Source organism: Rasamsonia emersonii (genome assembly GCF_000968595.1).
Source record: "Rasamsonia emersonii CBS 393.64 chromosome Unknown ctg1118621760267, whole genome shotgun sequence".
NCBI lineage: Eukaryota > Fungi > Ascomycota > Eurotiomycetes > Eurotiales > Trichocomaceae > Rasamsonia > Rasamsonia emersonii.
The window spans coordinates 1-25,038 of NW_013563116.1; the positions used below are offsets into that span (position 1 = coordinate 1).

Below are 25,038 nucleotides of genomic sequence, written 5' to 3' on the forward strand. Positions count from 1 at the left end.
TGGGGTGCAGAGGATTCTGGAGAGTTGGTCGCCTCGGATGCCATTTTTTCTGCGATACGGGGGTAATCTCGATATCGGCACAGACATAGGCTATAATTTCCTAATTAGAAAGTCAGAAGAACCTCAGATATGACAAATTCAGTAAAAAATCGATGGGATTTGGTGAGAAAAATCAGTATTTTGGTGGTTTGGAGGGCTTCCGATACAAAAGTTGCAATTTTTTGAGGTTTTGGGGTGCCAAGACTGCACCAAATTTTGCATAACGTAAATTATTCCTTCTTCAACTGATATAAGAATAAAGTCCAAGAAATCAAGTCAGAATAAGCACTCACTGGACGGCTTATTGCAGACAGCATGTCAGCATGTAGTATAGGCTTGCTTAGTGCAGAACAAGACATAGTTTCCCTTTCTGTGCCTTTTTTGCACTTCTCATACGCTCGAGAATGTCTGTAATTAAGCACCGAGAGAACATGTCCATGTATCATTCATTATTCATCAAAAAGTTGGGTCAGGCCAGGCACCTCTGGGGGACCTGGCACTAGACCCGTTCGGGAAAATATAGTCCAGCGTCAATTAATTCAATCCACGGTTCTCTCTATGTCTGTTGCCTCTCCGTTCTATTGAGGTATGCTGTCTTCTATGTGCAGTGTGCTACTGAAGATACACTTTCTGCCTGTGTACTGTCAGAAGAGTCCAATGTTCGGTTTCAGAACATCAAAGAGCTTTGGGATAAAGACAGACACGGGATCTATTTTTGAGCTTCTTTGTACACTCGTACGCATAAATATGGATTAAAATCCTCCAGGAGACGTTTTTCCTGTTTCCTGTTTATTCGGCTGCTTCTATAGAAACAATTCAGTGGTTGACTGCCTGTTCCGCCCCCTATATATATACGTCTATTTCCGGCTGCCCTGGAGATGACTCTTCGCGTCATGACCCTTAGGCAGACATGGAATAATGACTCTTGAGTCGATGACTCCAACCTATGACTCGCTGAACAAGGTTTCCGTTTCCTTGGATTCGGCTCTGGAGCAGTTGGGTGTTAAATATAGAATACTTACCACGCATCTACAGTACTTCGTCATTCCTTCATTACGATATATCAATCACTCTTCCGACAATCATCTGTATACTACCGTATTCTTGCATCGAAGTCCTTATATTACGTACAATGCATCCATCAGCATCTCCTGTGTTGAAACTCCCCGTCGAGCTCATCCTGGCCATCCTCCTCGTCCTGCCCGACATCTCAACCCTGCAATCCATCGTCCTCGCGCACAGCTGGTTCTACCTCGTCTTTCGCGAAAACCGCGATGCCATCATAACGCATCTCCTGACCACGCTGGTTTCCGCGGAGCTGCTCCCGCAGGCCCTCGCCGTGCGGGAATCGTCTCGCGTCCAGTCCTGGACGGACGACAAGGTCGCGAGGGTTCTCGCGCGGTTCCGTGACGATCGTCGTATCGTCCGGCTTCTGGGGCTCAGCCTTGCGGATGCGCTCGCCATCGAGAGCCTGCATCGCTGCGTCTGTTCCTTCGTGGACAAGTTTGCGTCGGCGGCGTTGTCGGTGCACCCCTTTACGGAGCGTCCAGAGACCCCGTCTCCGCTGTCTGTGTCCGAATGGCGACATGTCGCGGGCGCCTTTTACCGAGCAGAGCTTTGTACGAACCTCCTTCGCCCGCGCGATGGGCAGGAATCCGTCCTGGGTGACGACAGCAAAGTGGCGTTTCCTTACAGCGGCGTCCCCGGCGTCAAGGACGTGTTGCTTCGGCATTTCCACATCTGGGAGATTGAGCAGCTCGGCTGTGTTGGCGAGTTTGTATATCGCGAGCTGGGAAGACGTATGTCTCTTCTCTTCTCTGTTAGTTGATGCATACCTGATGCTGATGACTACAGGTTCGGGCGGAGATTGTGGGATCTCCTGGGGCCGGTCTAACCCCGAACATACGGATATCGTTGTCTGGGAGAGCCAGAAACGTCAATTCGTTAGTATCACCTATTCGGATTTACATGTTTGTTCTCTTTGGCTGACCTGGATGTAGTTCTGGCGTGGCCTGCAGTTCTTGCACTCGCTGTTTGCTTCGGAGAGCGTCACCAAGCGCTGTGTGTTCTTGGCCACTAAGTTCCATTCGAGTCGATATTACCTACAGAATGCTGCATGGCACGCAGATAGTGAATGGGATAACTCTCCTCAGAACATATCTGACGACACCGACCACCGTGTGGAAGTCGTCTTTGGCGCTCGCCTGAACGAGGATTCCGGACACAGGGCCAGCGGAGGCATTTGCATGGGTGTCAGACCTCCTGCGACGAACGGACGTAGTCTGCAGTCTCACGCCTCTCAGTTTTCGTGAACGGGGCTACGTCATGTGGGATTACGCGCGGCTTTCTGCCTGGGGATTTTTTAAGGATCTGTGGAGATCGAGTGCGCAGGAGGATTTGGAATAAGCTGAGGAGGTGGATAGATTGTCGGAGTTTCTCGATTTGGGTTCATGTTGTACTGTACAGGGTATGTCACGGAGTTCTCAGTGAAGATGGTATATTGTACGAGGTTATCTTGATATATGTTGATTTGGCGGTTGGATACAAAATGCACTGCATTGTCTACCTTTGGAAAATCTCGAGTCATCTAACGAAAAGCAATAAATAAATGCACTGAAATAAGTAAATATAAAATATTTCTAGCATGAGATATACTACCTACGCAGAGTTAGACTCAGCGCACGGAAATATTCCATTGGAACACAGTGCGATAGGCAAGGTTGCCGTCAAGGGTAGTTCCGATATACCGACCTATATGCCGTCTAGGTTTTGATACATCAAGAATCAGAGCACCTGTCAACAACAGTGAAGTCGAGCTATTTTGACTGAACACCATCACTCGATATAGAAGAGAATACGCTGTTTAGAGTTAAAATCACCGGCCATTTGACATGATTCCATCATTATTTGTCTCAGGCAGGTGTTCGCTTCACACATCGCTAGAACTTGACTAACATGACAGACAGATTCTTTGTATATTATCACCGGGTATGGACATTAACGTACGGTCCGTTTCTGTTTGTCTTCACCGGCTGGGCCATCTGGATGCCCCTGTAATACCAGTCATCATTCTCAGTCATCATCCTAACAAGGTCTGACTCAAGGCAGGAGGATACAAATCCTCCAGATAATCGGTAAACGGAAGAAGGCCACGCAAACATTTACGAGTCCCAAAAAATTGTATAAAGGTGTCGAACCCTGTTGAGAATATGGCACAAACCAAGAACGATCAACAGAAAGTTCAATCTAGGGGTTACATGCCCCGTTACGGGGTCCCTGCAGAGGTCTTTATGATGATATTGGAATCATTAGAAAGAAAGCCCCTGGCCAAATGTCTCCGGGTAAGCAGACTTTGGTTCGAGGCCGGGATCCCAATCCTATGGAGGGAGCCGCCTTTTAGAGCGCTGGGCTATGTCAAGGGGGCACGCGAGGAGAAGTATCTCAGCCAAATAAAATCCATGGATGTCCATCATGTCGACGACACACTTCATCGAGCGTTGAACCGGTCGTTCACCTTCCCCGCCCTCCGCAGTGTCCTGGACAACACTGTGACAGCAGACCAGTTACGGACGTTTCTCCCAAAGCTCACATTTTTGCAGGATTTCGTTTACACGTCCTTCAATCCTCCTTCCGACACAAGGGTACTGATGGAGGACGATATTATGATGGAGGCAATCATCTCCTCTCTCCCTCGGCGGAACCTTCAAAGCCTAACGCTTGAACGCATGATTGAGAAGCATCACATCAACGGCATGCTGCCCTTTGAGTCACTCCGAGATCTTGATGTTCTTCTGACAGCGGACGCGGTCGAGCCTCTCCTGAAACTGATCACCACGCCCATGCTCACAAAACTGTGCCTACGCGTGGACAACGAAGGGGCCGATGTGCTGAAGTTGGTATCTCTCTTCACGGAACTGCGGTCCCTTGAGGTCGCTTTCGGCTATAAGGCCAAGCTTTCAGCAGACCAAATCATGTTGCTGGCCAAGCTCGTCAAACTGGAGACATTGCAAATCGATGCACGGCCCATAACACTTGCTTCTCGTGCAGAGGACCCCGAATTCCCAGGCTTTACCCATGAACAATTCGACCAGCTGCTGTCGAGCCTGGAACATCTGCGAGATCTCCACCTGCGTTTTGCGTGGTCGTGCGATATGGGTGCTATTCTGGAATCTGCCGCCAGGCACAACCCCCCTCTCGAATACCTGAACCTGGGCGATAAGCTGGACATAGACATGGCCTGGCTGAAGCTTCAGGAACAGCCTCTGTTTCCTCGTCTGACAGGAATGTTCAAACTCCGCCGCTTTGTGGATCGGAAGGCCAACCCAGAATGGGGCGATGAGTAAGTTCGAGATTTGAAAACACTTGCACCTGTCTGTCTCTGCCAACAGGTGACGGAAGTGCTGATTGTTGATAGCCATCCCGACATTGTCAAACTCGGCGAGCTCCTGTGCAAACATTTCCCGGAAGTGGTATTCCTTGAGCCACGGGCACCAGATAAGTTCTCGGCAGCCCTGAAAAAGGCATGGCAAGAAAGCCAGAAGAAGATTGAGGAAGAGTTCTCACCTCCTTCCTAGTCAGTGAAGCTCGAGGCCTAGCTAGGTGTAGTCATAGGCATGGATATGTATGAGTAGGCGGACTCTGGCTCTGATTATTTTTCCTCATTCTGGTACATGCATTGATTTCGGTGTGAGAGTATCTGAGATATAGTTAGATACAGCAAGTATATTGTTCCTTCAAACTATACTCACTTTGTATTTCTCGGAGGAAACAAGTGATTAAAGCGAGTAAAAGAGTAATTTTTGAACCGGGAAATTTGAAGAGAAAGAGAAGAAAAATTCCTTCAGGACGATCTACGACCGATTGGGAAGGAGCGAAAAGGATGGATCCTTCCGGCAATATTAATTGCTAAGCAGAATCTCTCAAGAAGAAGACAAGCTTCAAAATACCAAATAAACAATTGTTTGAGAAATATGTACAGTGCGTGACTACATAACCCAACGATCGCATGGCCTCCTTCAAGGACATGGACCAATTCTGCAGAATCCTCCTTAAGCTAAGGTCATTATATCCAGAGTGAGGTCCCTTTCAGAGCGATGCTTTAGGCCCGGGCTTGCGATAGAACTGCGTGAAGTCGTAGCGAAGAACATTCAATCCCTGAAATTCACCCTATTAACAAACTGCGAAACAAGAAAAACAGTAAATAACGGAGAATGTCTGACGTACCAGCGCCAACTCCTTCGCCAGCGCAGGATCCTTCTCAGCCTTGTGGCAGATTTGGAAATACGGGTCCGTCTCCCCGGCCTTGTCCGGATCCTGATCCCAGAGCCGGCGGAAGTTCTCTCTCGACATGGGATTGATGATTTCGAAATAGATCTTGCGGCGAATCTCGGCGTATTTGTCGAGGATCGAGTCGTCTGCCAGACCCTTGTGGATGCCCAGCAGACAGTCAAAGAGACTGCCCACGTCGGCAATTCCTCCGGTGAGACCAAGGCCGCCACTAAGGTAACACTGCTGTTAGTTCAAGAGCCACATCTAGTCCTAATCAATGGGATATACTGACAATGGATTGCAGACATGCGCAGCGTCCGCCACCAGCAGAAACCTGCCCTTGCGGAAACTGGGCGCACACCGCTGCTGCATTTTATATGGGCTGATATTGGTGATCTTATAGTCACCCGGCTCCAGGTTCCCGGGCAGAATCTCCTTATACCGCATCGGCTGCCGTTTCTTGTATTCCTCTGTCGTCAGACCTGGAACTTCGCTATAGGTGACTCGATAGAGGTGGTCGTCCCGGCCGATCCTGGCTACCATGTGCCAGTTCTTGGGATGGACGATATAGTTCGTATCCCAGTATCCATACTTCGTGAAATCGTGATATACCTATCTCAGACTCCGTCAGCCATCGCCACATCAATCCATACTTTCCTCTTCTCACATTTGTCGCCACGATAGCGGCATTCAACGTCTCTCCCTGGAAGCTGTTGGGCCCGAATAGGCACTTTCGAATCTGACTATTCGCTCCATCCGCGCCGACCACGTAGTCGCCCTCGATTTTCACCGGCCCCGATGCCGTCTGGACATGCACCCACGCCTTGGTGTTGTCCTGGCCGATGTCGACGACGCGATGGCCCCATTTGACCGTCGCTAACGGATACCGCTGCAGATGGGAGTAGAGGAGCTTGCCCAGACGATCCAGGGGCAATACCACCATGCGCTCTGGGTGATCCTCGGGCAGCACGTCGAAGCGCATTTTGGCGATAATACTGCCGTCCGCCTTCCGCCAGCAGAAGGTCGATGGCTTGAATCCCTTCTCGATCACGTCGTCGATGACGCCGGCGCGACGCAGCTCGTACACGGCGGGGGAGGCATAGTGCGCCGCGCGAGGCTGGTCATCCAGCTTGTCAGTCGCCTCGAGAAGTTCGACTTTGATCCCATTTTTCGCAAGCAGAATCGACAGCAGCAGTCCTGAGGGCCCGGCACCGACGACGATGACTTTGGACAAACCTGACCTAGCAGCAGCGGACGAGGAGGCCGCAGCCGCGTGTCCGTTCGTGTGCACGTTATTGCCAGCCATCCTAGCAATTCCGACGTCTTCTCGTAGCCTCGCTACGTCAGGCGCTCTACCCATACCTTTTTCTTACCATTATTTAAAGCCCCGTCATCCTCCCACACGGCTTGCCCAAGCCCCAGATTTAGTCAGCCTGTCTATTGTGGGGCTCCGCACCAGACAGGGGCAAGAAAGGCTCCAAGGGCAAGCTGCGAATGGCTGCAGCCATCGTGACTGGCTCAGAGCCTGCTGAGCTTGGAGCGATCCCACATCCCGCGATACGATAAGGGGCTCGTATTCTCACCTAAGACCGATAAGCTGTCAATCGGCGGTCAGGCTTTTCGTCGTTAGACCTGCTAACATCGTTAGTGGGGATATTCTCCGGAGAGAGAGCAGGGCAGGTGTCACTTATGCTCGGAATTACCCCTGACGAGCTTTGGTCCCATGGCAACGGTGCAATGCATGAATGTGGAGTTGCAGACACGAGTGCTGGTCATTGTGACACGACATCGAAACCAGGAACTTGGATCATTGGTCTGTACGAATGAAATAAAACGTTTCTCATCACTGATTGACTGATTGATTTTATCTGCATCCCAGACATGATTGTTATACAAGCATCTGGAGAAATGACAGTTGACACGATCCAAATGCGGGGAAGGCCCTAATCCAATTCGGTAATTAACCCAATTGGGAAAGAAGCGACTGCAAGCCCCATGCCAGACCAGGGACTGAACCGAGGATAAAATTGGATCAGTTCCCTTTTTTTTCATTGAAGGAATAAATCTATTCTACAGTATATGGCCATGGGCTATAATATATCAACAGATATTCCAGATTGTCTTTTTACCTCTCCTTGACCCATCGTCGAAGAAAGAGGCTCATGCTCATATCAACCAGACTAACACTCCCAGTAGCAATCCGTGTTTCGGTTCTGCAGCCCGTTTAAATCAGAATCAGCAACCACAAAGGTATGGAGAAAGATACGGCACTCACATTTGCATACAAATTCCAGCCCTGCACAGAATTCAGCGCCCACCCTCCCACACTACACCAAGGCAGCGTGCTCTAATTCTTAGGGTAGACGTCCCGCGAATACTCCCAGCTCGTGTCGCCCGCGCGGATCTTCACCCACCAGTTCAACCAGGACGTCTTTGGATCGTTCGTCTGCGTAGGAGGAGGAGGAGGAGGGGGAGGGGGAGGGGGGTGGGTTGCCCGCGCCCGAAGAGGAGGCAACGCAGCAGACCGGAGAAGAACCATCGCTTTTCTTCTTCTTTGTCGGGGGGCTCTCCTTGGAAAACTCCACCTGGACGTTGTACGGGAGCTTGGTGTCCGCCTTGGACACCGTCACTGTGTCCCCCCAGTTGATGTAGCTGAAGTTCTGTTGCTTCAGTAGGACGTTCTTCGCGTCGTGGATCGTGATGGAGCCTGCCAGGGGCTGGTTTGGTGCCCAGGAATATTCAAAGATGTGGATCGCGCATTTCCCTGGGTTGTACTCGGGGGCAGCTGAGGTCGTGGTCGGCGGAGGAGCGGTCGAGCTGGTGCTGGTCTGGGTTTCGAACGTTGTCTTCTCTGCTGTAGTGCTGGATGCACTGCTATTATATGATATCGGGCACGAGGAATTACCGCCGTCTCTCCTCCAGGGCCGTGTCACAAGCTGATTTGGATGCGCGTCCCAAAGAGCACGAGCCACGGGCAATTGCCCATCGGCAACCCAGACCTGCATGGCGGCTTGTTGAAACAGACAGTGACGGAGATGGTACGGCCCGTCGTAATATATCTTATACACCTCCTCCGGGTCATACTGGAAGAGAACCTTCCCTAGGGCCCACGAATAGCTCTGTAGATTGTTGGGGTCAGTGATTAAGGGATGCCAACGGCGAATTAAGTAATCGATCACTTGGATAGGAGACCCGGGGAGCAGTTGCTTGAGCTTGTTCTTGATCTGACTGATCTGCTCTGGGTATTGGAGTTGTCCTTGTTCGTAGTCTGCCGCCCATTTCCTGGGCGTGATAACGATCCCTTGGGGTTCGTATTCAGGGCGGAACCATTGCCCCAGATATTGTCCAAGTCCCGGGAAAGAGTATGGAGGCAGGTTAACGTTCAAGCCATTCTCTATCACGTCCAAGACATCCGTGTTGAATTGCTCCTGATCGAATACATACCGACCCTGGTCGTTTCTCTTCTCGAAGGATGGATCTTCCCAGAAATGGGCGAACCAAACCCCTTGCTGTGACATGACGATGATGGACGTGCAGCCCTGGAGGCCGACGATACCGAGATTTTTTCTAGTATTTGTCAGTGGGACAGCCAATGCTGATGCCGCGCCTCTTGCTACGCCGCCAGGTTAAATAATCACTCCCTCAGGGACAAGTTGAGCCTCTTCCAGCTGCGCGGATAGGAATGCCAGCAGGTTATTTTGATAATCGGGAGGTTCCGCCATTCTGCGCTTGTCGAGCAGAGACCGCTCAGTTATACCAGTAGTCTGCGCAGAATTCGCTGGTGGAAGGCCGTCGACCCCCGAGGAGTCTTTTGAACACCCCTGGCAGGAGGGTAGGGGACCGGGAGGAGGAGTCAGGTCGTCGGAGCATGTACTACAGCTTGCAGAGCACCTCTGTCTGGTTGAAGCAGCGCCACAGCCATCGACACTCTGGGTACCTGTAGGAGCAGGACAAGAGCCGGTTGATGAGCTCAATGAGGTCGAGGAAGTAGCTGCAGTCGTATCGTAACTGAACTCGACTGTGATGTATCTTGTGAGGTACTCTGGGCAGATTGAGTTGCTTCGTCTGTCGGACCGTCTCCATTCTTGGATTGATCACCGTTATGACTGGGATCATTGGGATTATTGTCGGAATCAGGAATATTCCCAACTAGCGAATCCAAGCGGGGTTGGACATCCTCGAGGGTAGAGCTGACGCTCTTCACAGCAGCTTGCACGGCGCTTGCTCCCGCATTCACAGCCCCTGAGATGGCCGATCCGATCGATCCCAGGTCGTTGGCGACGCAGCGGACGGTGTCGATAATCGCGCCGAGCAAACCCTTGCTACCACCGCAAGGATTGGAACTCGATCTACCAGATCCTCCACCAGATCCCCCGCCAGATCCACCCCCAAGGCTGGCTATGATGCCTGCTGCCATCGGCATGGCTCCTGCGATGCCGCCCAGGGCAGCAGATGCCGCTGAAGGCTGAGGATTATTCGCCCACGATTTGATCAGTGGGAGAATCCCTACCGCCTGGGCAGAGAATGCGCTGACAGTCGCCTGTGCCTGGCTGCCTGTTGGATCGATGGTGGTAGTCACTACAGAGAGCAGGGGCACGGGGCTGGTGATGGCGCCCCCGATAAACACCGGGACCAGCTTGGTGGCCTGGCCCTCCACGGACGTGACAGTGCTGATTATCGGGGCGAAGTTGATTGCGCCTGGTGCTGTAGTCATCGGACTGCTGGAACCTGTCTGCTCTGCTTGGGGAGTAGCAGTTAGGCCAGTTCCCAAGTTGCTGTTATAAGAAGCCAGTTGACCGGTGGGTGTGCTGGACGTGTATGCGGTTATTGTTTTGCTTAGCGTAACGCTGGCTGGACTGCTTGTGTCGTGTACTTGGTGGGGAGTAACCTTTGAAACGCTTTCCAAGGTTGTGTTATGAGAAGCAAGTTGACCAGTCGACGGGCTTGAAGAGCTGTATCCTGCCATTGTGTCGCCTGATGTCGTGCTGGGAGAGATTCGTCTGCTGGAGCCGGCAGGAGTAGTTGGACTGCTTGAACCTCCGTTGGCAGCAACCATTGAAGCTGTCTTGGTATATGAGACTGATCCGGCTGTAGGTGAACCTGAAGTCGTCTGCTTTGGGATTGGGCGACTTGGTATACCGGAATAGGAGACCTGTCCAGCTGGCGTCCTGCTGGGAGAGACCAGTTCACTTGTGTCTGGGCTGGAGACAGCGGTTCCTTTCATCTGGCCTGGTGTTCTGCTGGAAGGGACTGGTTGCGTCGCCGGGCTTGACGAATTGCGTCCGGTCGTCTTTGGCAATATTGCTGCCTTCGAAGAAGCCATCGACGAGGAGGGTGAGGCCAGGTTGTTTCCGATGCTGGCACTGTTCCATGAATAGGTTGGAGCTGACTTTGGCGTCCCGGATGGTTGCGCAGGAATGATAGTGTTTAGACTGTTCCATGAATTATATGAATTGTATGTTGAAGTCGAATCTCGATCGGGCGCAGGCGCATTTTGGCTTCCCTCCGTGGTTCTTGCAATTTCTGAGCTGTCCGGTGGAAAGGCCGAACTTGGAATTGGCATGACTATTGGCTCTGTTATCATGCAGGAAATGCTCCAGAGAGACTGCATTGGCATTGCATCTTGGGTGGCCTCTGTGCCTCGAGGAAGCACCGCAAAGATGACGCTGAGCCAGAAGACAGACACCAGACTGGACAGCATCTTCTGGTCTTTCTTTCTGCGAAGCCAACTGCAGAATAGCTATTGACCTCCATATGGATCTTGTTATATGGCGAGTGAGCAGACAATATTCTGTCCTACCGGGAAAGACAAGCCTATTTCATCTCTATTTATAGCATTAGAGATGACTTATCTAGGCGATGGATTAAATCCAACATCGAACCAAGTTTAATTCTCTTGTCCTTTGTAAGCAGTTGCGTTAGTGTTAGCTTATGTCTTGTGATCACCATAGAATATTGCCTTTAAATGAACCATATTGAGAGGTATTCGCAAAGGTCGAATTCCCGGAGAGATAGCTGGAACCATCTACCTAGAAGTAAAAGGTGAAGCAACCTCAGAAGTCCTTCTAGACCACGTTGATAAAGAAGCGGCACTACCTCTGCGTGGCGGAACAAAGCCAGGTCTGAGCCTGGAAATTCTATAAAAAGATTTCTTTCAACGCACTCTCTCAAGAGGCAATTATCAACCAATAAACGGAACAAACTAGCCAAATACTGGTACTCTCACTGTTTGTCACGAGTTTTGTCTCACATGAATTAGGACTCGTTCCCGACTGAGATGTCACTCCCAGAACACCTCCCTTCCTTTCAGTCAAGGACTATGCCGCGTAGCTGTTAGAATTTGTCCAAATAGACGATAGAGATGCTCTAGTTCGAAGACTATATACGACAGCTAGAAAAGATCAGAACTGCAGGAAGATAGGCTCAATATATCCAAAATCCTGGGGTCGTCCACCGTTCTTTGTCTCGGATACCTGTTGGCTTTGACCTAGGTTCGGCGCATCCAAAACACAAGGACACAAAAGCAACCCGGTTAAAACGGCTCCGGTTTCGTTACAGTAAAATAATGACGCTTCCTCTGGCTATCATCGCGAACAGTACGGAGTACCAGCAAACCAAGTCCATCAAATGCCTCTGCGTAGGTGGTAGTGGTGATGGCTTCATACCCGATCTAGCAGGCTAATGTGCATGTCACCATGCAGGTGTTGCAGCCCTAACTCTCTCAATGTAGGAAACCATATGGCAGTTGCAGAAAATGAAGCATAAGAAGCGCTCGAAAACAGTAATCTACCGACAATCATACCGCTTATCTCTTTCTCGAGTCTCCCTTCTATATATTTCTGACAAAATTATTATCTTCCATGGGCAGATTGTTTCTCTGCATTTCCTGTATTTTTCTCGTGTTAGTAGGAGCTATATTGTATAACATTTCCATATTCGTATCTGCTTTGAGATTGATGCTGGGTGACGCCTGTGTATGCCAACTCTCTACTTTTTATATTCCCGTTACATGACCTTCCTGGCTTCGAGGATGATACCTCATCTGCATTTTGGTCCAACATCTCTGTTACTTTAGATCTGATAAGTACCAGAATATCAAAAATCCATTTAATTGGCCATTCTATCGGCTATATTTCCCGAAGATCGATCTCGTACCTGAAAATCTCCAGATGGCCCCCTTAGATCCTGTTATTAACGGATGCAGCCAATGGCCGTGTTGGGTGTAGCAGGATTCCGTGATTTCTGTAACAAAACATGAAACAATCGGACCGGACTAAAACAATCCTTCAAGGATCGCTGATTGGTCTATTGGACCTAACAAAGTAGGCGCGCGGTGATGGGTTGCCGATTGGTGATATAATCCATCTTTTTCATGTTGGATTCAATAATTTAGTACTGCTATTGCATCATGCAATTAGAAGGAAGAAATGCGCCTGTGGTGCTGGAGGGGAAGCCACCTCTCACCAACGTTCACTGAACGTGGTCTAGGAATTGGATTTACTGAGTTTTTATTTGTTGGAGTTGGAGTTAATTTAAACTCCATGTTTGGGGGCTGGGATCAGAGTCTAGGAGTTAACTATATAAACACTGAGGCAGATTGCTATTGTATAGTGCTGGCTGTCAGTTTTAGTTGCAACTACGCAGTTTCACGACACTCCATCAATATACAACCACCACCATGAGGCTTCACTGGGTGAGCGCCGCTCTCGCATATACGTCGGTGGTGTCATCGACTGCTGTTCTACTGCCGCTGTACGTCTACCCTGATGACGGCGCATGGAACTCGGTATACAAGGCCATCACTGCCAATCCAAGCGTCCCATTCTATGTGGTGGTGAATCCAGATGACGGACCCGGTTCTTCAGGTAAATGAAATCCGACTCCTGTATCTACATATTTCTGGCTGTACGTGCTAAAGGACAGACAGACTTCCCGGACGAGAACTACATCGAGGGCATATCGACGCTGAACAGCTACAGCAACGTCCACGTCCTGGGCTATATTTCCACCGGCTACGCAGGCGTGCCGCTATCACAGATTACGCAGGAGATCGCCAAGTACGCCAACTGGGCCAACTACTCGCCGCAGAACATCTCCATCTTGGGGATCTTCTTCGACGAGGTAACGAGCGAGCCATCGAGTTCCAGTGACAGCTATGTTAAAGATGCGTCAGACGCGGTCCATGCCAACCTTCCCCACGCGGCAGAGGTATCGGTCGTGTTCAATACGGGCACCCTGGCCCCCGCGGAGTATTTCAACTATGCGACCTTTATCGTCGAGTTTGAGAGTTCGTACCAAGAGTACAATGCGCAGGGCACGCCGCAGTCCATACAGGGCCCGCAGCGATCCCAGAGTGCCATTTTGATCAACCAGACCCCGGCTGACGTGGATCTGGGTAGTCTTGTTCAAAAAGCCACCACGGATGGCATCGGCGCAGTCTATCTCGCGGAGGATTGCTGTTACAGCTCTCTGAGCTTGGTGAATAAGTTGGCATCCGCGATTGCAGAAATTTAAAGAGGACAGTTAAAGAGTACAGACCAAGTGCTGGTCGCTTGGTGTTGAGCAATTTTTCATTCGGTTTTGTCTTATCTCCTTCTCTTGCTTTTTTTCTGTATATAGTTCTATCTATGTCTACCGGTATGTAGACTTCCAATTAACCTGGGAACGTTTCCTCCACTTTCATCATATACAGCCCCTAGAAGTGGATCGACGAAGGGTCCTAATAGTAACTAACTCTGCAGATAGAAACTAGAGAAGGGTAAATATCAGTCGAAAGTAATTGACGTGAATGAAGAATTCCGAGATTCTAACCTTTGATTTTCTGGTAAAGATGACCAAGCAGAATAGAACGCAAAGACCACCGCTTCTTTGAGGTGACATCCTCCAACCTCCTGGTCAAATCTCCTAGTGGATGCTCCTGCGGCGGATTGGGCACCTTGGCCCGCCATTCCTCCTTTCCATCACGATAGATGACAAAGGTTGGCCACCAGGTCACCTCTGCCGTTTTCTGGATCTCTCGAGTCCGTTTACCTAGAACGACTGGTCAGTGGGTTTGTTAGGGGAAAGCGAAATAAAAGGATGGGAGAGAAAAGGGCTAATAATCAACGAAAGAGAGAGAACACTTTTCTTTGTAGTGTTTTTTTTTCTTTCTCTCTCTGTAGGTTTAAGACGACTCACCTTAAAAAATCGAACTTCCTCACCATACTGCTTCTTTGATAAATTCTCAAACAGAGGAGCAACCACCTTGTTATCAATTCAGTAGCGCAGAAACAAGTCAGCGAAGATAAACCCCGGAAATAATGCATAATTATTCAACACGATGTATGTACGCACTGCACATGGCCCACACTGCGGCGAGTAAAAGTCGATTACGACAACTCCTGGCTTCTGCAGTTCAGCCTCGTAGGCTGACAAGGAGTTGAGCTCTTGAACCATCTTTTCTTCTCGATAATGATAATAACTTTGCCTGTTAGAATGGAGCAAGGGGCGAATATCTTAGATCGGTAGATATACGGCATCTCCCGTCCTGTTTCTATCGATGAATTAATTGCGCCATGTTTCGTCCAATGACGCCATGCTAATAGTAATACTCCGTACGATCTTTCAAATTTTATTCCGGCGTCTGAACAAATTTCGGAATTTACCGCTGGTTTTATTATTTGCTCTTTTTTCGACGTTACCCTTCGGATTTGATAAAAATCGGTCAAACGTAAATTGAGCATTTCTATCCAGCCTATCATCTAAGGAACTGAAGATTAAGTATTAAACTAGCGCTTGCTAAGAGATTAAGTCCACTAGACGAGGTCTACAAAGACAAGTCAAGATCCTCAAGATACTTCATGACTTTCATGTAGACGATACATTACTATGAGCAGCTTCAAGAATGTGCTGGAGAGGTCTCACGTCCAATAAGCAAGAGTTAGAAACACGAATGATGACCTGAAAACCAGTCGAGCACTCTGATTGCAATTTTCACGAGACCACAAAACATCGGTTACTCCCTGTCAAATTGATTTTGGTCATCACAGTGTCTAGTAATACCGATATCCCATCCTTTTGTTTTTGGTCTCCACAACATGGTGAAGGAATTCCAAGGCCAGTGTACCGGTCGCCATTCCCGTCAGGATGAACTTTTGTCCACGTTCTGTAGACAAAAAATAGTCCACATTTTTCGCAATCACTTCGCCAACCACTTCGTATAGACCAGCACATTCTTCGTACATCCACAGTTCTTCGATAATGCTTGGGAAAGCATCAGACTTCCAGTTCTTTTGCACTCAAGCTCCAAATTCCTCTTTCGCCAATTTCTCAAGCGGTCCGACGTCGTACTTTTTTGCAACCGAATATACGCGAGCATCTAGAAGCGGATCCGGATCGCTTTCGCTGATGTCACGACCATTATCTCGCGCCAGTCGATAGTCTTTCTCGTAGAAATACGCCAGCATAACCTTGACAGCATTTGGATGGTCGTCAGGCATCTTAATCTCGCCTGTTTGGGCCTCCTGCAATTACGCATTTAGCAATAGTGCTCTCACGAAAGATAAATTGGAAATACGAACTTTGAATGCACCACGACACATCGCCGCAAAAACCTTGGACTGAGGACAGATGATCGCGCGATGTACCCGATGGATTTCTTCCCCGCAGTAAACTTTGAGGTCAGAGTAATCACCTGAATACCAGAGATGTCTCATAAACAGAGTATGTTCGCAGAGTGAAGTGGACATATTTGCGAAGGAAGCGTCTGGGGCTCGTTTTGTCAAGAAGAGATGGTCCTTCTTTATGAAATGATATGATTACGATCAATTTAAACTGAAGAGTAACCACTTGGCACTAGTCTAAGACAGCGCCGGTATGTTTCTCCAGGTACTAAGGGTGGTGTCTTGTGATGCAGATGCCGCAATCTGATGGTTCAGAATGAAGGCAGGAAGGGCATCTAAGGTCAACGAAAGAACTTTGAATTTCTGATACGGGAGAAGCTTCCAGTCATTCCAAGGTAGACCAGCACCAGCCCTCATAAATAGGACCTAGCCCTAGCCCTGAGCCCTGAATCAGGACACTGATAAACGAAATTCTTCTCATGTCCTCTAATTACCCTCCATTGCATTATATCTGGGCATTTAGTGGGTGAGCTAGTCCTGATCTTGTCGTCGTCCCAATGTTCAGACTCATGATAATTAAAGTTCTTTATAGCAAAGTCCCTGAAGCAGTATATCTGCAGCCCCATCTCAATGCTGTCAGTCTCATCATCTGTGATTGGGGTCCAGTAGCTGGCAAAGATACATTAAACCTTGACGTTCACATTAATGTTATTATTAATATTCTCTTACCAACGTCAATCCCTCCCCGAGAGAGGAAGCCATGTTTTCTTCCTCCAGATCAGGCGAATAAATCTTTGGAAATATAAAAGTAGACCACAGATGGACAAGGAAAAATTTCTAATGAGACATGCTTGCGATAATTGAGGGTCCCCAGAGCAATGTTGTTCTCCTAGGATAGCTCTACAAGTTAGCAATTAAATAGACCGGTCGAAAAGAACGTCGAAGCTATTTGCCTACCTAGTATTAAGAGAGATATTAAAATATTTTGGTATTTTACCAGCAGTCAGCTTAGACGACCTCCAATACATACCTATCACCAATTGCCTTAGCATCGACTCTTCTCCAAGTATAACGCTCAAATGTCAGTCAAGAACTACTGTACAATGCCATCAGAAGTATGGGAACTATGATCTTGTACAGCAGTTATCGACAGGAACCACCTTTCTGCAGTCTATCAATCGATGTGTATCTTCGCCACTAACTAGAACTTGTTGCCAGAGACCTTTTGAAACACTCAACCGCGGAACCGCCGAGGTTGTCATCCAGGACACTGAGATGATAAGACCATTTCCTTCACTTTCAAACCAATTATTCCTATGATTGCCATTTCCAATTAAACCAGCCTCTCCTCCAATACAGCTACTGTCTCTGATCAAGGCATCTATCTCTTTTAAATTTCAAGCTCGCTTGGTCTTCTGATCGATACGATAAAGAATCCTGAATTTTAAACAAACGAAAAAAGAACAAAAAAAGGCAATAAATCACACGTCAGGAAACTGTGCCAACGTTCACATATTATAGAAAATAAATAGTACATGGAAGATTAACAATTGTGAAAACTATCATGCTAGCACCAGTAACCATAGGATCGAGAATTAAATGGAGTCTCGTGACTGTCAGTTGTATCGTATTTTATTTTCTTTTCTACATACATCAGTTGAGATTTCACAAATTATCCTAAAAAGTATATTCTACATTCTCTAATTTATGTAAAGGAAATTATCTAAAATATTTCAATGATGTGCAACAAATGATAATTAATATTAAAGGCTAGTTAAATGGATGGTTGATGAGGCACATGTCTATTTTTAGCTCGCCCCATCAACAAACTCAATTCCGACGGACCGCAACGAACCTTGTCAGTCGATTAATTCAACACCGCTGCTGTGCTGCCGCCACCACCGCCATGACAGACCCATCCTCTGGCTCAAAAAATACCATGAATCACATCCTCAAGCCCGCCGGGGCAAAAACACCTCCTTCCTCGCGACTCCTGCGCGCTCTGTTCACCTCGCTAGCCGGCGAAGATTCCCGCCGGTGGACGCTGACGCGACACTTGCGGAGCGACAACCCAGCTGACCTGAATGGCGAGTTGAGGGGGATTGCGACGTTTCAGCCTTTGCCTGGCTCGCCTACTACAAGTACCACTGGTGGTGTTGGAGGCAGTTTCAAGGATCTTCTCTACAGGGAAGAGGGCGAGGTGCCGGGCACGGTGGTGCGGGGGATGGCGGGGCTGAGGTGGAGCAAGAAGTATATCTGGCGGTTGAACTGTAGCGATGATGTTGATGATGGTGATGCCGATGCGACGTCTGCTGGTGATCATACGAATCTGGACAGTGGGAATGATGGTCGCGCGGGGATCAGTGTTTGGTTCGTCAAGGTCGCGGCGTCGTCGTCGTCGGGGAAAGATGGTTCGCAGCAGCAGCAGCAGCAGCACGACGAGGCAGATTACTTGTTCCACGAGTTCGAGTTCGATGGCGAATCTGGTGCAGCAGATAATCTAAACCCAGAAAGTGAGGACGTCTTCGTCGCAGCGCCTACCCCTCCTGCAGCGCCCTCGTCAACGACGGCGTCCACGACGACCATCCTCACTGCCCGCGGCAACCACCTCTGCGTGAAGGACATGTATCGCACGGCGTACGCGTTTAGCATCCACCCGGAGACAGGCGAGGTGCTCAGCTGGGCGAGTCGGCATGTCGTGAAGGGGCCGAAGAAGAATCAGGAGATTGTGAATTGGTATCAGAGGGAGAGGGAGGGTTGAATATGCATAAATCCAGGAAGGAGGCTACTGTTCAACGCCAGAACACTTAACCTTAGGAGATTTCTAAGATCTATGACTCTCCGAGTGGGGACATTTCGAAAACGAATGACCGTCTGCTCTACCTACTCTGCCCATCAGATCGAGACACAGTGGACACATGCACCGGCTGGTGTCGGGTGAGTGCTACAATGCTCTTCAGAGTTTGCTCTTCACAGTGTGAAGACCTCGCTCGACTGGCTTGCAGAGGCTCGAGCCGAGAGGAGTCGTTCTCCTAGCAGCAACATGACGTTGGACGCCAGGAACCACTTATGAATAATGCCAGTTTCTTAGTCTGGCAAATGCCCGACGAACTAGATGAATGTCGGTGCATTGCCCGCCTGTCTACCCGCCTCGTTGGCTGACATTGCTTACAATGAATGGGATCGGATTACGAGTCATGGCCTCATCGTTTATAGAGATCATATACCCCCAGTCGTTCAAAGATATCATACTTTTACCTAGCTAGTCATACACATACCCATATACCCTCGTGAATCGTGCAAGCATCGCGTCTTAGCTATTACGCAGACAGATTTCCTGTCTACTACTACAAGGTGTAGAAGAAATCCGGTCTCTTGTCGCCCAGCTCCTCAATCTGCCTTGCGTCCAGCCCTTCGATCCACGAGTCCCGCTGGCCGAGCCGCCGCTTGCGGTTCTCGATCCGCAGCAGGATGTGCTGCAGGATGGACCCTCCGAGCAGGAACAGGGCCAGATACGCAAGGACGGTGCCATGGCCGGGGAAAAAGTTGGGCGCGTCCTGGCCGCGGTAGATGTTCGACGAGACGATGCCGTTCAGGTTGCCCCAGCCGATCATGATACCGAGGGAGACGCCACGCTTGTAGACTCCTGTTTTGCCAGATCAGTCAGTATATTATCCATCGATATGCAAAACTGAAATCAATCGACCCACCCTCCACGTTGTTACCCATCCAGGAAATCGTGTTCGCGATGCAAGGATAGATGCCTATCGCCCCCAGGAAGGTCCCTGCGTACCGCGTGCCGGCCGTCTTTGCACCGATCAGCATCGCAAAGCCCACGACGCCGATGGTCGACATGATGATGTTGCACAGGCCACGCATGCGCGTCCGATCGGCAATGTACCCGATCGTGACGGTCATCAAGGCGGCAGCAGCGTAGGGTGGCACGCTGAGGAGCTGTGCCTTGGTGGAAGTATATCCTGTGGCAGTCAGACGCGGTTCAGGTTTGGATTATATCAAGAGAACGACAGGAGAATACTCACCCTAAATAATGTTAGCCATATCAAGTAAGTAGATATAGATCACAGAACTTACCAGTTCATTGATGATAGTCGGGATGAAGAGCGAGAACGCGTACAGAGGCATGTCAGCCCCCATGTAGATAATCGCTCCCAGCCAGGTCTTCCAGTCCTTGACACTGGCCCAAAAGTAGGACATCTTCCACTCCTCGTGCTCCGCGCTGGCTTGCTTGTCCAGCGCCAACCGCCGGATGACGCGCTTCCGGTCCGCTTCGGAGAGGAACGTGGCATTGTCAGGGAAGTCGTACACCGTCCAGAACGAGATCACACCCAGCACTATCGTCGCAAGACCCTCGAGGATGAAAATCCAGGCCCATCCCGCCTTGCCGCCGATGCCGTTCATGTCGGAAATGGCTGCTGCGAGCAGACCACCGAATGATCCGGCCAGCGCCGCGGCGGAAAAGAAGATGGCCATCCGGATCCCAAACTCCGACCGCCTATACCAGCAGGACAGAAAGTAGCTAATCCCGGGGAACAGGCCAGCTTCGGCCAAGCCCAGGAACCAGCGTGCGGCCATGAGGCCGGAGAAATTATGCACAAGACCCATGGTGGTCATGCAGATGCCCTGCATAATCCTGTCTTAGCTATATGTCCCAGAATTGGAAAAAGAAAGGCTGTGTCGTACCCAGAGGATGATGATCGAGGGAATGAAGATACTCGGGCGCGTCCGCTTCAGCAGGACGTTTGTCAGCGGTTCGAAGACGGAATACGATATGAAGAAAATGGTCAGAGTATCATTGTATTGCGAGTTGGTCATCTTGAGGGCCTGCTGCAGGCCTTCGATTTTGGCATTGCCTATATTGGTGCGGTCCAGGAAGGCAGCCAGGTAGAGCAGCGACAGCCACGGGATCAGCCTGAGATCCAGCTTCCAAAGCAGCTGTCGATCCTGCAATTATTGAGCAATGAGCTCGCGACAGCGGATCCGAAGGACGTCTTGCGAAACGACTTACAATCTTGGCTCGTTCCTCCTCACTGAGGCCCTCGTCTGGGTCCTCTGCCAGCTCCGGGTTGAGCACGATCGGCTTGGGAGCGGCAACCTCCGCCTCAGACACCTTGCGATCATTGTCGGACAGGATACTAGTGGACTTCTCCATGGTGGTGGATGTCTTGGTCGCGCAGGGCAGGCAATGGAGCAAACACAGTCCCTGGCAGTGCCTGAGTGTGGGCAAAAAAAAGAGCCGAGAAGGCGCAGGAGAGCTTCTTAAATGCAGTGGCAGCTGCATGCACAATGAATCACTGCCAGTGCTCTACCCCAATGCCGCCCACGCGCAGAGCTACCACTCCCACGGGCGGAAACCGATTACTAATGGGGAATCTTCTCCGCTGCATCTCCGAATTCCGCATTGGCCAATCCCCGCTCCCCGTGGGGGATCAAAGCCTCCATGGATCGGCAGCTTCCAGTTGTCTTGCTTCGGCAGCGAATCGGCATTTGCACGCCGTCGCTTTTCCTTAGTATCCCCACATCGCTCTTCTCCAGCTCCAGTTTTTTATGGAGCTGGGTGCTCTTCGGGCTAAGGGAACCAACCTGCGACCGGTTCGCGGATTTGGAGGGTTGTTTGCTGCTGTCCTGCACATGGTGCGGTCTGGCCAAGACCTGTCAATTGAAAAGCACATGTTCTTCAACCGCGTGGCTGAGTGCGATGCTCAAAAAGGCAGCTGCATAGCTCCTTCTTGGCAGGGAACGTGCTAGCCACGAGGCCAGGGATTCTTTTTGTCTGGGATTGGATGGATAATGTCTGATCGCTCGCTGGTGAGGGGGAGGGGGAGGCTATGGAGACTGTGGAGTCGCGCCTGCAGATACAGAGTTAGTTCGGGGTTAGTGAATTCAGAAGAGTCAGAACAACGTCGTAGCTGTAGCCACCAGTGGGTGATGGATAATTGACTGCTGCAGACACAATCAGATTGCAGAAGTCTCACACAGCCAAAATTTCACTCCAAACTTGCAAGAAGGAAAAATGGAGAGGAATAGCAAGTCTGCAAGGATGCCTGAGGCAGAAGACATGGTGCTTGCATCAGGCACTAACCTGTATAGGTTAGTGCCTAATGTTAGGTTGTTAGCGTCTTGGCAAACACCGCTTAGAGAGCCAACTACTGACGTCCTTTCTTCCCTGCTCAGTGACAGCAATGCTTTCATAGCAGATTCTGCGGGTAATAATGGATATTCGCAATTCTGACAGATAAATTCTGACTGATGTTCCCTCCTCTCAATGTAATGCCCCTTTGATGCCTGTCTTACACCAGAATGGAGATGCCAACAAGTTCCCCTTCATTGCAGAGATCGTTTCTCGGCTAACACAGATGTCTTTGATTGATGCATGGATGGAGAATGTGTATGAATGATATTGATTGATTACCTGCTATTTTTAATGATCTATGTTCCTCTCTCCTATTTCCAAGATTTTTGTTCCTTACTGTCCTGTGGCCCGCCTGACTATCAGTGTCATGGGACTCGCTTTTACACTCTGTAAGTTACTTTTCCTATAGAAATAGAAACCATTCTGTCCTGTTTCTGTGCAAGTCTCCTTCTTTTCATCAGCTGCTGCTCTGCTAGCATTCATTGGCGTGTTCCATGGGTGTGTTTCATATCCATGGATCTCATCAGAGTCATCCTTAGACATCAGTGGTTGGCCAGCATACAGACCATCTCAGTTCAACAGTCTTATGGTTGCAAAGAGAATTGAACCATCTCCATATTTTCTTCCTCTATCTGTATCTCTCTCTTCTTTTCCCCATCCTTTTCTTCCCACCTCTACCTCTTTCAGTAACTGGATCCGTCAGCACCTTCCACCCATTGCCAGCAACTAATCTGCAACCTGCATCTCAGAACAAGCAATCAACTCTGGATGAATCTGTCACTCTGCTGTTACATTAGAAATCAGTCCTCTTTGCTTTCTTTAACTCATCCTCTCGTTTTATAGGGCAGTCAGGCTTAAGAAAAAAAAATCTGCTGCTGGCTATTTGATCACTTTGATATCATACTTGCTACACATACTCTCAGTCACAGAGCAAGACCTTATCGAGCTCCTGAATATTACTGGCTCAGTTTTATATCATTTATTCAGAATTGTGTCGTTCTGCTTAGTGCTGTCATGAACAATCTCATTTCTCAGACAATGGCCCTGCTGGATGTCTTCTCTTGCTTGACAGCAACTCTCTTTGTCCTTACTCTGATACTCCTCCTGAATCAAAAACTTCATACCTCCATTTGTTCTCACCCCCCTTACTGCTGTGCAGAGCATCATGCTCTTTTGGCTCTGTCGCCACCATGTGCTCCCCCAGGCGCCTTGCCTAATTGGGCCACCACCAACCAGCACTCCAGCAAGACGCGCCCTGACACCCAGCCACCACAACAAGCTTCCCCTGTGCCATCGATCTTTTCCGGATGGTATTCATCTCATCCTTTCAGACTGCTTCACAGAACTGTTCAGGAAGGAGACGAAAGTGCTCTACCTCCGCCAGATACGTCTCGAATCCAAAGCCTTCCCAGCCATTCGAGCGAAGGTTCGAACGTCTCACCCCCGACTTCCCCTTACAAGGCATCAAGAGTATGTATCTCGATTGTCTTTTCCGGCTTCATTCTCCGCATCATGCTCATTTCTGCAGAGTCCCCCGAAGACAATGGAATCTGTGAAAGTCAACGACGATACTGGCACCACCGCCCAGGAGGTGCAGTTGCTGAAGCAGCGGATCGAATCCCTGGAAAAGGTTATTCTCTCCCTGCAGGCAAACCAACGACTGCACGATCACAGAATCACGTCACTGGAGAAGCAGCGTGACGATAAATTCGCCTATGTCGCTGGCGTCGGTAGCAATCATGCGGGTCTCTCCTTCCGTCCTCAGGAACTTTCCGTCGCAGAGACTCGCAAGGTGAGACAGCTTGAGAAGGACACTCGATTTGCTGTCTAATTGACAACGTACAGGACCAGACTCCGTGCAAAGCTCAGAGTCAGGCTGCCACACAAGCTTCTGCGCTTCGCTCTTCGTCTATTCAGTCTGTCGACTCCATTCTTTTCGGACAGTCTGCCGATAACGCTTTAACCCCTCGCGGCACTGGACAGCAGTCTGCTGCCGTTCGCACGACTTCTTCTGGCAGTCTTCTTGATGATGAAAAGTATCATGGGCTTGACGCCCCTGTCCTCACCCCAACCCGTTCTGTACGGACTCCACAATCCTTCCCAGGCCTTTTTTTATCTAACGCGTGTTTAGCTTGCAAAACCGACCGTGAGCCGTGAAGACACTTCATCTACCCAAGACCTGCTCATCATCGATTCCCCTTCTGCCACCAAGAAGCTACCCGTTTGGGACGGTAAGATCCATTGGGCAATGGACCGCCTCTTCGACAACGAAATTGAGGAGTTGAAGGCGCTTACCAATCCGAGCAATGAGCTTCCAAACCACGGTCGGCTGGCAGATCAGTGGGTGTTCCAGTATGGCCTTCGCTACAAGCCGGAGCCCGATGAGTCGAACGTCTACCGCACGGTCAAGATCGAGGAGCTTCCTCTTGACGTGCGGATGGATCAAGTCCTGAGCCAGGTGTGCTGCGGAGACGTCTTCTCCGCGCAGCTGCTGAACACGAAGGAAATCACAGGCTACCACACCGCAATTGTGATTTTTCTGCAGCAACGTCAGGCCGAGAACTTTGCTCGCTATGCGGCAACGGAGGGCATCTTCATCAACGGCACCAGACTCAAGGTGACCGTCGTCAACACCCCGACCTACCCCATGTCTACGGAGCTCGAGACTCTCATCTGGCACGAGGGATATACCCGCTGCGTCGCCCTGTACAACTTCCGCGAGGAGCTCATGGACGTGCTCCAATTTGTCATCCAGCGATCGATCTGCGGCAACTACATCGAGTGCATCGAGGACGGCTGGAATGAGAACGAGATTTGCATCCGTTTCCACTCGATCAAGATTGCCGCCAAAGCGTATGATCTGCTTACGGCTCATCCGAGCTTTCTCGAATGTCGTATCGGCTTCGTCCCAGATCCGTGCACGCGCGCGCCAAAGTAAGCCGTCAGTTGGCAGAAATTATGGTATTCACAGATTCACGC

The 25,038-nt window shown here is 49.8% G+C and overlaps 10 protein-coding genes across 10 annotated transcripts; 5 read left to right on the forward strand and 5 right to left on the reverse strand.

The window, feature by feature from the left end:
- Positions 1 to 1,171: 1,171 nt before the first annotated feature.
- On the forward strand, positions 1,172 to 2,351 carry T310_5286 (uncharacterized protein; the record flags this gene model as incomplete). The annotated part of the gene is made up of 3 exons (XM_013471828.1): positions 1,172 to 1,838; positions 1,894 to 1,982; positions 2,040 to 2,351. 3 exons carry the CDS (start codon positions 1,172 to 1,174, stop codon positions 2,349 to 2,351), a joined length of 1,068 nt encoding a protein of 355 aa, XP_013327282.1.
- Positions 2,352 to 3,296: 945 nt separating this feature from the next.
- Positions 3,297 to 4,613, forward strand: T310_5287 (uncharacterized protein; the record flags this gene model as incomplete). Its single annotated transcript, XM_013471829.1, has 2 exons — positions 3,297 to 4,378; positions 4,454 to 4,613. The coding sequence occupies 2 exons, from the start codon at positions 3,297 to 3,299 to the stop codon at positions 4,611 to 4,613; spliced, it is 1,242 nt and encodes a 413-aa protein (XP_013327283.1).
- Positions 4,614 to 5,124: 511 nt separating this feature from the next.
- Positions 5,125 to 6,815, reverse strand: T310_5288 (Monooxygenase; the record flags this gene model as incomplete). Its single annotated transcript, XM_013471830.1, has 5 exons — positions 5,125 to 5,160; positions 5,263 to 5,536; positions 5,600 to 5,919; positions 5,975 to 6,669; positions 6,764 to 6,815. 5 exons carry the CDS (start codon positions 6,813 to 6,815, stop codon positions 5,125 to 5,127), a joined length of 1,377 nt encoding a protein of 458 aa, XP_013327284.1.
- A 672-nt stretch (positions 6,816 to 7,487) lies between these two features.
- On the reverse strand, positions 7,488 to 11,008 carry T310_5289 (uncharacterized protein; the record flags this gene model as incomplete). The annotated part of the gene is made up of 5 exons (XM_013471831.1): positions 7,488 to 7,520; positions 7,583 to 7,603; positions 7,722 to 8,920; positions 9,065 to 9,298; positions 9,349 to 11,008. The coding sequence occupies 5 exons, from the start codon at positions 11,006 to 11,008 to the stop codon at positions 7,488 to 7,490; spliced, it is 3,147 nt and encodes a 1,048-aa protein (XP_013327285.1).
- Positions 11,009 to 12,985: 1,977 nt separating this feature from the next.
- Positions 12,986 to 13,821, forward strand: T310_5290 (Uncharacterized protein; the record flags this gene model as incomplete). The annotated part of the gene is made up of 2 exons (XM_013471832.1): positions 12,986 to 13,172; positions 13,235 to 13,821. The coding sequence occupies 2 exons, from the start codon at positions 12,986 to 12,988 to the stop codon at positions 13,819 to 13,821; spliced, it is 774 nt and encodes a 257-aa protein (XP_013327286.1).
- A 1,763-nt stretch (positions 13,822 to 15,584) lies between these two features.
- Positions 15,585 to 16,034, reverse strand: T310_5291 (BTB/POZ domain protein; the record flags this gene model as incomplete). Its single annotated transcript, XM_013471833.1, has 2 exons — positions 15,585 to 15,809; positions 15,843 to 16,034. The coding sequence occupies 2 exons, from the start codon at positions 16,032 to 16,034 to the stop codon at positions 15,585 to 15,587; spliced, it is 417 nt and encodes a 138-aa protein (XP_013327287.1).
- A 1,780-nt stretch (positions 16,035 to 17,814) lies between these two features.
- Positions 17,815 to 18,669, forward strand: T310_5292 (Uncharacterized protein; the record flags this gene model as incomplete). Its single annotated transcript, XM_013471834.1, has 1 exon — positions 17,815 to 18,669. The coding sequence occupies one exon, from the start codon at positions 17,815 to 17,817 to the stop codon at positions 18,667 to 18,669; it is 855 nt and encodes a 284-aa protein (XP_013327288.1).
- Positions 18,670 to 19,255: 586 nt separating this feature from the next.
- On the reverse strand, positions 19,256 to 21,078 carry T310_5293 (MFS transporter; the record flags this gene model as incomplete). The annotated part of the gene is made up of 5 exons (XM_013471835.1): positions 19,256 to 19,554; positions 19,619 to 19,862; positions 20,001 to 20,549; positions 20,610 to 20,870; positions 20,935 to 21,078. 5 exons carry the CDS (start codon positions 21,076 to 21,078, stop codon positions 19,256 to 19,258), a joined length of 1,497 nt encoding a protein of 498 aa, XP_013327289.1.
- Positions 21,079 to 21,603: 525 nt separating this feature from the next.
- On the reverse strand, positions 21,604 to 22,602 carry T310_5294 (uncharacterized protein; the record flags this gene model as incomplete). The annotated part of the gene is made up of 3 exons (XM_013471836.1): positions 21,604 to 21,775; positions 22,009 to 22,092; positions 22,397 to 22,602. 3 exons carry the CDS (start codon positions 22,600 to 22,602, stop codon positions 21,604 to 21,606), a joined length of 462 nt encoding a protein of 153 aa, XP_013327290.1.
- Positions 22,603 to 23,097: 495 nt separating this feature from the next.
- Positions 23,098 to 24,997, forward strand: T310_5295 (uncharacterized protein; the record flags this gene model as incomplete). The annotated part of the gene is made up of 4 exons (XM_013471837.1): positions 23,098 to 23,529; positions 23,588 to 23,851; positions 23,905 to 24,138; positions 24,191 to 24,997. The coding sequence occupies 4 exons, from the start codon at positions 23,098 to 23,100 to the stop codon at positions 24,995 to 24,997; spliced, it is 1,737 nt and encodes a 578-aa protein (XP_013327291.1).
- Positions 24,998 to 25,038: the final 41 nt, after the last annotated feature.